Source organism: Cupressus sempervirens, chromosome 4 (genome assembly GCF_028749045.1).
Source record: "Cupressus sempervirens isolate cs-2001-9-10 chromosome 4, ASM2874904v1, whole genome shotgun sequence".
Taxonomy (NCBI): Eukaryota; Viridiplantae; Streptophyta; class Pinopsida; order Cupressales; family Cupressaceae; genus Cupressus; species Cupressus sempervirens.
Window position 1 is genome coordinate 844,360,854 of NC_143121.1, and position 15,762 is coordinate 844,376,615.

At 31.4% G+C, this 15,762-nt stretch overlaps 1 protein-coding gene across 1 annotated transcript; it reads left to right on the top strand.

The window, feature by feature from the left end:
• Positions 1-8,831: 8,831 nt before the first annotated feature.
• On the top strand, positions 8,832-13,420 carry LOC149564022 (potassium transporter 26-like). The gene is made up of 9 exons (XM_089828285.1): positions 8,832-8,930; positions 9,088-9,231; positions 9,697-9,916; positions 10,009-10,263; positions 10,407-10,457; positions 10,575-10,835; positions 11,221-11,273; positions 11,365-11,740; positions 12,498-13,420. The coding sequence occupies exons 1-9, from the start codon at positions 8,832-8,834 to the stop codon at positions 13,418-13,420; spliced, it is 2,382 nt and encodes a 793-aa protein (XP_089684411.1).
• Positions 13,421-15,762: the final 2,342 nt, after the last annotated feature.

Sequence of the window (15,762 nt, forward strand, 5' to 3'; positions counted from 1 at the left end):
AATTGCAATACTTTGTAACATCCTTAATCATTAAAACTTTTGGTGGTATCATGGATAAGGTGCCAGAGGGATCTTGTTTGTATGAAATGTTTGATATGGCTTTGAGAATTGGTTGTTTTACTTCATTACTAACCAACTGAATATTCAAAACCCCTTTACCCTCTCCACCCTTTGAAATAGATGTCATTTTACAAAACTATGGTTTACAAAATAGGAAATAGCGTAGCTTAGCATACGTTAAATACCTTGCAAAATCTGATCAAATGGTGTCAAATTGTTGTTCAAATTTTGGATGACTTTTCAGATTGCCTGTAGCTCTTCTTGTTGTTTCTCAATTTTGAATGATGTTAAATGAGCAAAAATTGATGAAATACCCCTTTGAAATACTACAATTAATGTTGAGTGCTTCCATAGTTGTAAGCCCAGCATCAACTAATTTTTGGCTCACTCGACATCCACTAGTCTTTTCTATCATTCAAAAACCATTATGAGCTCGACAACAACTAGCTAGTTTGTTAGCTCGACATCCTCTAGCATTTCACTTGGCAAACATAGAAAACTTTTCATGCTCGACAATAACATGAAAAACTTAAAGACTTTTTCTTTGATTGCTAATAACATCTTGCATCTTTATTCATGCTTATGTAGACTTTTTAGTACTAAATCCTTTCAAATTGATGTATGATATAACTTTTGAATATCAGTCCCACATACCTCTTTATTGCTTAGTTTGATGAGGTGTGATCAGCTCACCCATTAGGCGAAGTAATCCCTTCTTCACTTGATGTGCTACAATCCTCATTTTTCTTCCATGTCTTGTTCATTTCATTTTTAACATTTTCAATATCTGCCTTACCTTTGCCTTTACCTTTATTGAACTCAAAATTTGGTGCCTTTCACCTTGTTGGACAATATCGAATGATGTGACCAATCTTCAAACAACTAAAACATGTGGTTTGACTCAACCACCTTTTACAGTCACTTATGAAGCGAGTCCTAATATAATTCTTAGGAACATGTCCATACTCTTGATTATAATGACAACTATATCTTGTATTATAATCCCAGTTGTAAGAGTTGCCATTGTTCTTTACCTTTGTTTTCCTATCTGATGACCACATGGGTTTGGATCTGCACTCAAAAGCTTTATGTCCATATTTCTAACAGTTGTAACAATATCCTTCAAATCTTTGTGTGTGCATGGTCTTAGTTCTGGATTCATGTGTTTGATAACCTTTTTATTGCACCTATGGTAGTGAACCATGCTATTATGCTTAACATTCTGATTTGTAGTCTTTCTCCTACACATATTAGCAGTATGTCCTTTATTACCATAATTATGACAAGTAGGTTTGGAATTCTTACTTTTGTTGCTCCTTTATTCAACACTTTTGGATGACTCTCGTTATTTGTTACTTGTGTATCCCAATCTAGATGTATCATTGTTGGATCTAGGGGATCTCAATAATTTCTCAAAGTATTTGATGGCTTCACTTGGTATATTAAAACTTTTAGCAAATTCCTTTTCTTTTTTTAGGTCATTATTCAATTGTTCATTCTACAAATTCAATGCTATTATCTCAATGTCCTTGACATTCAATTCATAGTTTGCATTCATCATTTGAATTAGACTATCCAATTGCATGTTAGAAATCTTAGTTAGCTCTAATGATTTCTCTTCTAGTCTCTTGGTCAAAACATTTTTGTCATCTTAAATCATGGCTTTGTCTTCCATGGCTTTCTTTTTCTATTCAATCACCTCACATAGTAGTATGGCTTGTAATTCTTGCTCTAACTTGATATTTTTTATTTCCTCAGCTTGGGCTCTGTTCTTTTCCATTAGATCTACAATTGCTAGATCAAATTCATTTGAGTCTCCATTAGCAAATATCTTAGTAGTGTCCATCTCTTTGTATTGTGTGTCATTCTCCTCAATAGAAATTTTCTTCCTTCTCTTCAAATATTTGTTTAAGTCTTCTCTTGCTTCATTAAGTTGATGCAGAATGAGTTGTATTTCAATTCCCTAATTCTCAATGATCTTTCTCAACTTGTAGACTTCCATTTTTTTTATCTTTCCTCAAAGCTGCAAAGCTTCTCTTTAAGAGAACAATGCTCTGATACCAATTGTTGAAATTACAATAGAAAAGGTAGGCTTCTGAGTGGGGGGTGAATTAGTAGTTTAAAATTTGACACATAAAACATTCACCACACATCCACCTCATACATTCAATAAGTAAACTAAAATACCATGTAAAGCATGTACATTTAAATAATGTAAACAAGTAAGCATTCACACATATATGACACTAGATATGATTACCCAAAAACCCTCTAATGAGAAGGTAAGCCTAGACTATTGGCCTAGGGTGCATATCAGGGAGCATTTTCAAATTGTAGATGATAAAATGTGCACAACAAATCATTTTAGCTAAAAAATGCATCAAATCTAAGTTATTACTAGACTGTGTCTAAGAAAACACCACCACAATGAACACTAATCTAATCTAAGCTGTAACCATTTCACCATTGAAAAGAGATTCTAGGATATTTGATCGTTGAGAATCAAGTACAATTTCTTTAAATATGGATGAAATTATAAGCTTTATTATAAACTCTACAATTTAGAATTTAGAGACATGTGATTATTCATATACAAGTGGGTGTGTATATGAAGGCAAACATCCTTATGAAGATAAAGTTTCATGGGGCTACTCAGAGTCTACTAAGTGTTAGATAGACATGGAATATTGTGGAAGTATAAGCACTTGTAGGCATTTTATAGTAGAGAATCATCTTTCTAACTCAAGCCCTTACAAGGAAGTGGAAGTTTCGTTGCGTAGCAACAACTTTTCTTTAGGTGAACTAAAATTGGAATAGGCCATCAGCTGTAGCACAAGCTCTTCTCAGGATCATCTCAGTATGTTTCTCCCTCCAAAAGAGGAGAATCATCTAGGAATGAAACATACTGGCTCTTTCAACCATATCCAAAAGAAGAGAAAATCAGAAGATAATCTTTATGACTCTTGTCTGTGGAAAGAAGAAAGAGCTTCAATGAGTAGGTCAAACATTTCTCAGCATCAACTATATATGGAAGACACCAGTAGGATTAGGTCTCCTAAATCTAGTACTCTGAAGAAGATAGTGACAGATGATTATGGAAATAGGAGAAAATATCAGAAGTTGGAAGGAGGAGAAAGTTCTGATAAAAGGCTTGATTGGTCCCCCATCATGACCAATCGTAAAATTTACAGGTGAGCATCTTCCTACATTAGCCACCTCTCTCAATTTGCCTACCCCGCCAAACTAGAACAGCTTGAGTTTTAAAAATTATAGAAAACTAGTAGGTTTCCTCTATGGAATCTAATCAATAGATCAGTAAAATTGTGAGTCATTTTGAACTCTTCTCTTTTGTATATAAATTCTAATGACAACCTTGCCATAAATTCTAATAAAAACCTTTCCAATTTCACAAAATTTGAATATTTTTATCAGTTATTTGGGTAAAGGATGGGAAAATCTCCATCCCTTAGATTTTTCCCTTTTCTCTGTAAACACGAATTTATTTATTTATTTTGATAGAATTCTATGATATAACCTCTGTTACTTTTATAATTTCTTAAAGCCTATACATCTATATCATGAGCCATTCTTTAAATTAAATATCATAGTTAAAGCAGCTAGAAATTATACAAATGTGTCAATCATTTGCAATCAACTGGAGGACTGATGATTGTAATAATCAAAACTAATTATAGAAACTAAAGAAATTTAAAATAATACTTAGTTCTAAAAGTGATTGCAGGTAAATGATGTACTAATATCCTGATTATTGCAAAGTGAAAGAAATGTCTCCAAAGTAAACCACATAAAACTCCACAAGGTTCAGCAAGAAAAACATAAAGAAAATTCAAATCCTTGAGGAGCTTAGTAGCACCCAAGGACTGGTAAATATCATGGCAAAACAAAACATTGATAAAAGACTAGAACCCTATTTATTAAACTTGAGAGGAAAAATTGGAGGCAAAAGGGTCTAGTCTTTTCTTCTTAAATGATTTCTTCTATGTTATTTTTATACATTAGATAAAAGATCTCATATAGCTAAATGCTTACAAATTCAATGTGTTTTGCAAAGATATAATCAAAGTTAAAAAACAAGTCTTTTAATGAAATTTTTGAAGTTTTGAAATCTAGAGAAATGCAACTCTTCATAGCAATCTAAGTGCCTATAACCCTGTGATCACCTAGTAATGTGATTAGAGTTGACAAATATTATTACATGCACAGTTATGATTATATTGCTGTTATATATGTATTCTTGGGCTTTGTTGTGGATATGGTGGATATCGTGGATCAAATAGTGAAGGAAAAAAATGGGTAATGAGGCTGGTGGAATTTTAATGGCTCTTTTAAGTAAAAGAAGTGACAATCATATTAACCTTAAAACTGAAATCATAGTAGAAGTTGTAACTAGTTTGATTTTTTAATAGTTTCAAACAGTAGAAATGGAGAAATGATATAGACATGCAAATAGGGAAAGCAAGAGGAGACTTTAAAAATAAGAACCTGGTCCAAATCTATTGATGCTTGCCTTTCCAAATTGTTTTCGAAGAACTCAATGTCCTCTTCAGTTCACTTCTCGAAAACATGTTTGATCTCAAGCTATCCTTTACTTGCCGAGGCATAACCGTATGTTTTATCCTTTTTCTTGGATGTATAACTAACCCAATCTTTATCCATTGAAACTAATTCTTTGATGAAAATGAAATGAGCTTTCTTTAATGTAAATTTTATTAACTAACTATAAGGTTATCCTTTCTTACATCAGTTATTAAAAAGTGAACTATACCATTAACCCTAAAAATTATGGAAAACATAAAAATAGCTTCTAACCAAATTTTGTTATTGTAATGGTAAAGTTAAGATGATGCCGGCAAATCATAACCATATAGAAATTATTTGTAGTAAAGTTAACATGACATGGGTATCTTGTAGATGCTACTAATATTTAATTGTAGATTTAGAATTTCATTTTTCAATTTGTTATTCACAACTTTTACAAGTATGGAGAATTTGGCAAAAGATCCAAACTATGTGGGCGCTTCTCTAGACTATTGCTACCCACCACCAGATCCAAACAATGTTGTCTTCTTAGGACATGAGAACTGATCAGCCACTTAATGTTGTCTTCTATTTCTTCTCTTCCAATCCCTATAACTCTCAACTTATAAATGGTCATGCCACACAAATAAAATCTAGTCTTCATGATTTTATATCTTCCCTTTTACGTACTCAAACGTTTCATTACATTCATTTTTATTGCAGAGTTGCATCATTAGAAAATAAAACTGCAACTACCTATTTGTGTGGGTTATCTTATGATTCCCAATGTGCTAGAATTGATTTATGAAGAAGTTTGAAATATATATTACTTACTATTTCATTTGAGTACCTTGAAGAATATAAATTACTATTGGAAAATAGGTTATTGGAATTCGAATTTATTTTGAAATATTTATTTTTAGGTGAAATATTAATATTGTGATTTTGAGGTAAATTGGAATTCTTTGAATTTTTAAACAAACATCTAATTTATTGATTTCAGTATATGCAAATGCCAAATCCAGCAACCAAAAATATCCTTATGAGACTTGTTTGTTTTGGAAAATTGTATCAGAATTGTGTAAGTCAATATTTGTTACTAAAAAAATGGAAATGATATAGATTTTTATTTATATTAAAATTGAAGTAGGAATTGAAATTGAAGATACCAGTTTATTTAGATGCATTTTTTTTAAATATCATTTTTCTGGAATATTTATCTCTTCTGAATACCCAAAATTCCTAAAATTCTTTCTTACTGTCCCATTATTGTTGTGTAGTGAATCCATCTTCATTCTCTTTTGGCAATGGAGTAGCTCTTTCTCTGCAATCTCATAGAGGGTTTTACAAGGTTCCCTATTGAGTACAAATAAGAGGACATCTTAAACAATAGTCAGTTGTCGAAGGAAACATTATTTCAGCTTTTTGTGCAAATAAAACTATAAAAAAAATTCAAGGCATTGCAGGATACACTGATAAATATCATACACTACCAAATGATTTTTAGATTAAGAATATTAAATAGTTCATATTTAATTTTTTTCCAAAAAAAAAAATCTTTGATGAATAGACATTTTCTATTAATTAAATATTAAAGATATATATAGGAAAAAGAAAATCCAACATTATTATGATTTAAAAGTAGAAACTATTTTTTTGCTGGTCAAATGTCATAGGTAGAATTAGAGTAAGGGTTTGAAACATTACAACAACTATGGATGAAACATTTAGTAGACTACATTTTTAGGGAAAAAAATATTCCTCATTTCCTTTATTTTCATTTGGTAGCGAGTTGCATTTTCAGCGTGGAATCATTGTTTTTCCATTCTTATGCATATCCATGATATCTATGGACATCACTTATTTTCTGTAGTGTAAGATGCAAATTAAGGGTATTAGAATTTTATGTGTACTAGTGGTCTTTTTTCTACTTGTTTAAACTTATATTTCATAAGATCAAATTAATTTACAAGACTTGGGAATTCAAAATACTGTCTACCAACTAAAGTGCTACTTACATTGATATAGCTGCTACATTTAGAGATAAGATTCCTCACCAACAACAATTGTCTTTAAGTAAAAGTTACTATTTTCATTTGATTCATAAAGTAATGAATCTAGAGGTAGAGTGATGGTTTTGGTTGTCACAATTGTAAAATAAAATAATCTATCCCTGGTATGTGCTGTGGAATTTGTGTTTATAAGTTAGGCATGTTTCAATTTGCATGTATTTTGACTGTTGTCACTAATTCAATGAATTATTGAATTAAATTTAATTAAAGATTATGAAAATTTAGATTCTATTAAATTATCTCTTTAATCAATGTAATCTTACACTTACTTTTTTATTGTCGGTCATTATATTTATTGGGGTGGTTATTATATTTATAATTCTTACCTCTTGTCTGCTTAGAAAAAAGGAACAGAGATGCAATGAAAATCCCAACATTTTGAGTGTGACATATGAAAGAGAGCATAACCATTTGGTCAGTCCAGTTGTAGATGCCGCCATGAACACTACAGTTGGCCATCTATTCCTTTTGTAGAGTAGTGTTCAAGGTTAAGTGACAGGAAAGAGATGTCATTTGTTGATTCTATTGCAACCCATCTCTTGAATTGGTTCTTATCTATCCATCAGTATGATTGTATCATTAAACCTAATTCTGACTCTTAACATAAAACTATCTTCTAACAAAATTTTGTTAAATAATAAATAAGTATAATGCTAAAATGGAGGATTTATCTGGATCAAATAGTTTGCAAGGTTTAGCTTCATTCATATATTGACTATGATGTTTCTATCATAAATGTTAAATAATAAATACGTATAATGCTAAAATGGAGGATTTATCTAGATCAAATAGTTTACAAGGTTTAGCTTCATACATATATTGACTATGATGTTTCTATCATAAACTTTTGATTAAGATGTCATTTATATTTGTTGTGGTTGTGTGGGCGTAATAAAGTTTAACAAATCCTAGAACCATGCCAAAAATTATGAATATGGAGCACTGGTCCGAAAAAAGGGGTCTTATAAGAGAGAATTGATTGAGCCAATGGGAAGTGAATTAAATCAATTATATCAAATTTTAAATTAAGGAATATTTAATAAAACTTTAGTAATAATCAAACCCCAAAAAAATACAAGCATCTAATTGGTTATAGAGTGAACAACTATTCATTAATTGAGGAAAACTGCATGCAATAGTACATTGCCTACAGCAAGTACAATAACCATTTCATCACAAGATTACATTTTAACTTAAGTGAGATCGTAAAGTAGAATTTGAGATTTGAAATGTATTTTTAAATGCTAAATATGCAACTAGGTGTGACTTTGTCCTAAGGATAAGATTGCAAGTAGGGAGGAAACTAGGATATTGAAAATGGGTTGACGATAGAAAAGTTGAAGTATCAAAGAGGGTAGTTACAATAAGTGATGTAGATTAAGGAAAATAAAAATCTTTAAGAAAAGAACACAAATATGTCAAATAAATTAAAATGTTATATATAAATGTTAAACAAGAAGAAGAAAACTTATAATACAAAACAATAATAACAATATGTTCTTAATCATATAATTTCACTATTTCTTAAAAATGCCATATGACATAAACATCAAGTTCTATTTATCCCCATAGCAATCAAGTACATTTAGATTTGTACAAAAAAATGTAAAGAAAGAGAATAACATGTATTCATTGTACAACATTAAACATATCACCTATTCATATCATCTTGCTTATATTTAACAATTTAATTCATGTTAAATTCATGAACTTAAAATGTCACATTAACAATATCACCCATTCATGTCAGATTCCTCAGATTCCTTAAATTTTAAAAATATATTTAATATTAAAACTGATGAATTCAATTCTGAAATAAAAAAATTATTGATTTCCTTGGATACTGGTCCATCTTTTGGAACATACTCTAAGGTACAACATTAAACATATCACCTATTCATGTCATCTTGCTTATATTTAAACATTTAATTCATGTTAAAATTTATGAATTTAAAATGCTAGAAAACAGAATAACATGTACATTAACAATATCACCCATTCATGTCAGATTGCTTATATTTAAAAGTTTAATTCATGTTTAAGATTTATGAATTCAATTCTCAATTAAAAAATTATTGTTTGCCTTGGATAGTGGTTCATCTTTGGGAACATAGTCTAAGGTACGTATTGTTTCCATCTCAAGTTTTGTTTTGCCGTCCCATGCGCGTTCAAAGAAAGTTGGGCAGGCATACGATTAATCTACAAAAGTATTTACATGGCCTTGCTCTTCTCGCCCCTGATGCTTATAAACCCTCTTTGGCAATGTCTTCCTCATTGCCTACTTCTTGTTATTTGTAGTTTGTAGCATTGCCCTGTTCGTAATCTTCTTTTATTATTTTTGCAATCCAGAAAAGTAGTTTAAAGCTCGTCTTTAGTAGACCGGTAATTATCTAATATTATTGGCGTGGATGCAAAGAACGAAAGATTAGGAATCTGGGTATCATTTCTACTTAGGAACATCAAAATGGATAGAAATGATATTGGTGAAACGCCAACGAGGTCACTTGTTCCGGAGAGAACAAATTTACAGCCATTTTCAGTTAGCCGTTGCATGAAAAAGGTGAGGTCATATGATGGTGTTAATTTTTAACTTTTTTCTTTTATTTTGATTTCTTATATGAGAAGATGATTTAAACTGATTACAAACTTTTCTTAACTTTTCTTATATAAATGATGCAATCCTTTTCTATTAATCCTTTCATGAAAAAGGTGAGATCATATGATATGATGTTAACCTCCATCTTTTTCCTTTTCTTTTCTTTTCCATACTTTATAATAAAAAATGATTTCGAAAAAAATATTACAAACTGACTATAAGCTTTTCTCGTACAGATGACACAATCCTTTTCAAATAGTCAATCTATGAAAAAGGTGAGATCATCTATGCTGCCAACCTCGAATCTTTTTCTTTTTTCTTTCCAATTTCTTATATTGGAAAATAATTCTAGAAAAACACTGCAAAATGATCACAAACTTCTCTTATACAGATGATGTTTTTGTTTTATTTTGTTTCGAGTGAATACAGGATGTTGGAAAGTGGGGGACCTTGTGGCTAGCCTATGAAACGCTCGGAGTTATTTATGGAGATGTTGGGACTTCACCCCTTTATACCTTCAGTGCTCTTCATATTGTAAGTCCAGGGGAAGTCGATATTTTGGGATATCTGAGCATCATATACTGGTCATTAACACTCATCCTCATGAAGTATGTCTTCATTGTTATCAGAGCAGATGATCATGGAGAAGGTAAGCAATATATTGTTGAACATATTGATATCTTCTATATCTTGGTATCCATTGAAAATGATTGTTATGGTAATTTACTGTACTTTGTTTAGGAGGAACATTTGCTCTATATTCCCTGTTATGTCGGCATGTCAATATGGGACAAAATGGTGGCACGCAATCTCAACAGCTTTCTTTGGATCCTAATTTGACATATTTTGGAGAACAAAATAATCTGCGAAATGTTAACAACAAGGTAAAGGAAGTGCTTGAGAAGAGTGCAGTGGCGCAGAGGATTTTGCTTAGTTTTGTGATGATGGGCACCTGCATGGTCATTGGTGATGGAGCGCTCACTCCTGCAATTTCTGGTCTGAAATGAAATCATTGTATTTCAATCATTTTTTGTTTTTGTTTTTGTAAGACTCCTCTTAATTTTGGAGATGAGGCAATAAAGGATTCGTAGGGCTCTCATTATTAGCTAATTTTGTTTATTCTTTCAAACATTGAGCAGTAATGTCTGCTATCGAAGGAATTCAGTCAGAGAACTCTGAACTGACTAATGGTGAGACATTGTTTCATGAGGCTTATTATAATTTGAGAATCCCAAAATATACTTATCTCAATATTAGCTTGTATGGAGTGAACTAAGACAGATTACTGAATACTATATTTCATGCAGGTGCTGTCGTGGGTGTTTCAGCTGTGATACTTGTCCTACTCTTTCTTGTTCAAAGATTTGGTACTGGTAAAGTGAGTTTTCTGTTTTCTCCTGTAGCAGTTGTGTGGTTCGTTGCCAATGCCATTATTGGCGTATATAACGTTATTAAATACTATCCGGGGGTATTTAAGGCGGTGAGCCCTTACTACATAGTCCGTTTCTTTCAAAATAATGGGAAACATGGATGGGTATTGCTTGGAGGAACTGTCTTAGCTCTAACAGGTTTGTAAAAGATATCCATTTACTCATAAATATTGTATAAAACATTTTGGCTCAAGCAATAAGACATAAGTGTCTAATCAATAAGTCTTTACTGAAGAGGCAATAAATACTCACTTGTACAATTATGTTGAGAAATTTAAAATAAGCAAAAAGAGAGGTAATATATATTACCTAAATATGGGAAGGTGTTTTTCTGTGATGAAAATTTATATAGGAAAAATAATTATAAGAAATATTGAATAGATATTAGAGGGGGTGGAAAGCCAGAGTTTGGAACAAATTTTTTCGAAAATAAGAAGATTCCTTAATCTCCGTATGTCTTATATGTTTCATAGAATTACAAAGAGGAACTAAAGGAAGCTTCTTGTATCTATATTTAAACCAGGTTCTGAGGCTATGTTTGCAGACTTGGGCCACTTCAACAAGGGTTCCATCCAGGTTCAACTGATTTTTAAAGACTAAACTATTACGGTTTCATTTTCTTATTGGGTTTGCATTTTGATGACAGAATTGGTATTTTACATTGCAGATTGCTTTCTCCATTCTGGTCTACCCGTCCTTGATTCTGACATACTCTGGGCAAGCAGCTTACTTAATCAAGCATAAAGAGGACATAGGAGATACATTCTACAGCTCATTACCAAAAAACAATGGAGTGTATTGGGCAATGTTTTTTGTTGCCACATTAGCGGCCATTGTTGCCAGTCAGTCATTGATTTCTGCAACCTTCTCAATTATAAAGCAATCTATGGCACTAGGTTGTTTCCCTCGGGTGAAGATTATTCAAACATCAAAGGACAAGGCGGGTCGGATCTACATTACAGAGATTAACTACATAATTATGGCTCTCTGCCTTGCTGTACTCTTAGGTTTCCAAGATAGTGCTTCAATTGCAAATGCCTATGGTAAGAAGATCAAAGACTTATATCAATGATCCTTATTTTCGATATGAAGTCATACATTTGATCGTAGTGTTACAGTAATTTTAAGAACCGTTTTTTTGTTGGGATTAAACTGGAATGGGTAGAAAATTTTGTTTAGTGGATTGAAATATGAGTTTTGAATTCTTATTTTGGTTCGAAATGAGAATTTGTTAATTCTACTTCAAGAGGTGGAATTGGGATTGCCTATTGAAATTGGAATTGGAATTAAATCAAATTTTTATTTTCATTTTCATTTGAATCTAAATTCCAAATTAACAAGTTCAGTATCTGATAAATTTTAGATATAAGACAAATGTAGCATTTGCTAATGTCAAACAGCCAAAAGAACTGTAGTCAGCATTTTGTTTAGTGGATTGAAATATGAGTTTTGAATTCTTATTTTCGTTCGAAATGAGAATTTATTAATTCTACTTCAAGAGGTGGAATTGGGATTGCCCATTGAAATTAGAATTGGAATTAAATCAAATTTTCATTTGAATTTAAATTCCAAATTAACAAGTTCAGTATCCGATAAATTTTAGATATAAGACAAATGTAGCATTTGCTAATGTCAAACAGCCAAAAGAACTGTAGTCAGCATTTTCAACATATAAAAACTTTTATTCAGGTAGAGAATTTTCCCAAATTCATGCTTCCCGAGCCGATTATCTCGTTTGCATGTATATATATTACACAGTATTAAATTTTGTAATTTTAATCTTTGAATTTTGTGATGCAGGAGTTGCTGTGATTATGGTGATGCTTATTACAACATGCTTGGTGGCTGTGGTCATGCTTGTGATTTGGAACTTACATATATCACTTATATCAATCTTCTTTATATCATTTTTCCTGGTAGAAATTATTTACCTGACATCTCTATTGAATAAGGTACCCCAAGGTGGCTGGGTTCCCTTTCTAATTTCAATATTCTTTCTGACAATAATGTTCTCTTGGAGTTATGGGCAGAATAAAAAGTATGAATATGCAATGGAGAAAAAGTTAAGTCTGCAAGATGTGAATGAAATGGTTTCAAATGTGGGCTGTAGAGTCCCAGGAGTCTCGTTTTTGTGTAGTGACCTCCTTTACGGTTTGCCACCAATCCTTAGGCACTATGTGAATACTGTGGGTTCTCTTCATGAAATAATTATTTTTCTTACAATAAGAGTGCTTCCAGTCAAGAGTGTGATGTTAGGAGAGAGATACCAAGTTCATCGACTTGGACCAAAGGGTATATACAGATGCATAGCTCAATATGGTTATATGGATGACCCGAGTTTGGAAGGACGTGAATTTATGAACCAGGTTTTTGAAAACATAAAAGAATATATCAGAAACACTGCCAGAGAAGGCCAACACAGCTTAGGGGATCAGAGCATGAATGGTTCAGGTGTTAATCAAAGAGGGGAAAGAACTTTAATAGCAGAAACTAAACTCTCTCCATGTGAGGAAGTGCAACAGCTTGAATCGGCAAAGAATGTGGGGGCAATTTTTGTAGTAGGGAAAACTACACTGAAAACCAGCGAGAAGACTAATGCTTTTGAGAGATTCGTGATTGACAATCTTTATAATCGTCTTCAAAAGAATTGCAGATCCTCCATGTCTACCTTGCATGTACCACCTGCACGGCTCCTTCAAGTTGGAATGTTGTATGAAATATAACGTTTATGGGCAGGAGCACCCAATAAGGGACAGGCTAATCTCCGTTTAAAATGCACTCAATATAAAATAAAGTCAAACTTTTATTTTTCCAGATTCAACTATGCAGATCATGAAGTTCAAATGCTGAAATTTTCAAAAAAAATTCATGATGTTTTCCAACTTTTGAAAATTGGTCAACTATACAGTTTGGACGGAGGATAGCTGTGTCCAATATTAATAAGCCTAGGGAGAAACACCTAATTAGTAGACCCTACTATCTTTATCTACATTTATTAAATTTTATAGGACTAGTTGTTATTCCCTCCATAAAGCAGAGAATAAATTATAATGTATTCGCTATTGCTACATGCAATTTTTCTTTGTATTCTTGTTCCTGATTGAAATTTCATTCCTTATTCTTATTTGTTTTTTATTTATAATGTGTCTATTTTTTATCTATACTATAATATTACTGATTTATTCCTATAGTTTAATTTACTTTAATAAAAATAGGTAACAATAGATCTAATTTTTAAGGCTCTAACACTTGTCTCCTCCTTTTAGAGCTTCTTTTTAAGTAGACATGCTCATTTAGTACCTTAGTCCTTCCAAAAGAGGTCTAATGTTAAAATATTGTGATACCTCGGTATTCATGATCTAGTCTCAATCTTCACATTTTCAATCATTATTTAATGACTTGCATTTCAAAAAATAATAATATGTTGACCTTATATAAAAAGCATTATCTATCATTAATAAGGCCTAGTGGACTATCTAGAATGCAAATCATAACCCAATCCATTCCAAAGACATCATACAAGGAATAATTGATAACAACCATTTCGCACATAAGTATGGATTTATCTTTTTCATTAATGATTATCATGTTATTGTATTAACATTTACAAGACTTTCAAAGAGCATTAATTTGGTAGTTTAATGTGAAAATCATCATAAGAGTTTCATATCTAAGATGATCTTGTCATTTTAAATCTTTATCTTTGCAAAAATCATCTTTATTTCATCATGATCAATATTGTGAAAGTAGGAACACAAACATTGGGTTTGACTTGTGCAATACAATCAATATCACTTATTTTTATTAATGATAGCACAATGTTTAGGAGTATTCTCTTATAGGTAAGGCAAGAATGAATGGAGGTCACTAAATGAGATGTGTCTCAATCATGTGTACTTGTAGGCATGGTAGGTGAGATGGGTATGTGCAAGATCACGGTTAGTCAATTTCATGTGAAATTTGGAAGTAGTTATGAATCTTATATCAAAAAGTTGTAAGAATACAATATATAGGAAAGTGAATGTAGTTTCTAAACTACTAGCCCTTTTCTGAAGAAAAAAATAATTTATCAAGTTTTTAAATTTCAGCATAGTGGTACAAATTTTTTAGGAGAAAAGTAAGGAGTAGGTGTATGTCTGACCACCTTAATCAAAATCAAATAATAATTTTTTTTTTTGTAAGACTCTACATATAACAAGTAGACTCATGCCTGGGTGCAACAGATATTTTTGAGTAATTTTTTTTTGAATAAATAATTAATTATGAATTTTCTACCACAATATTTACAAAATAAAAAAACTTCCGTGTATGCCTGCCTTGACTCATTCAAAACCTACAAAAGTTAAAATTGTTTATTTTCCTCTAGTATTCAAAATATAGAATGAAATGCATCTTTCATATAATAAAAAAAACTATAGCATTTGAATGTTGTATATGTTTTTTAGTGAGTATATCACTCAACAGTTTATAAGTAACTCCATTATAAGATAATTAATAATTACTTAATGAATCTGCATTTTCACAATAATTATATCGATAGAAATATGACAACATTCTTAAGAAACCCTTTTTGATTCACCACAATTGGGTAGAAAAAAGTCATCGAGTACACTAGGCTAAAGGTGTGAGAATTAGAGAAAGAGGGCAAAGACACCTTTTTGTTCTTTTTTGGGTGTTGACCATTTAGGCTTGGTTTTTACCAAGTCTAATTAGATACAAGATATTTCGAGTACGAAAAAATGCATGCCAAACCAAATCTCATTTGAAATTAGGAATATATTAAATGTTTCAAACTAAATGACTTGTAAAACATTTCATAACTTATGCAAAGTATATTTAAATACTATATATTATAAGATATTATATTTCAATATACTATATGACATATTACAATATAGTATATGTAAGAATTTGCATTAGGGCAGAATTTCCCCAAGACCAAGGAACTCAAAACACAAGCACAAATAAGATCAGAGTATGATCAGAATAAATGTATAGTATTCAATGCTATGTTACAAGTACACTATGAGTGCCTCAATATAAAGGCCTTTGAGATGCAACTAGA

Coding starts and splice junctions, on each gene's coding strand:
- LOC149564022 (XM_089828285.1), top strand. CDS start 8,832: ATGCGCGTTCAAAGAAAGTTGGGCAGGCATACGATTAATCTACAAAAG. Junction 10,836..11,220: donor AACTGTCTTAGCTCTAACAG/GTTTGTAAAAGA, acceptor TATTTAAACCAG/GTTCTGAGGCTATGTTTGCA. Junction 11,274..11,364: donor TCAACAAGGGTTCCATCCAG/GTTCAACTGATT, acceptor TTTACATTGCAG/ATTGCTTTCTCCATTCTGGT.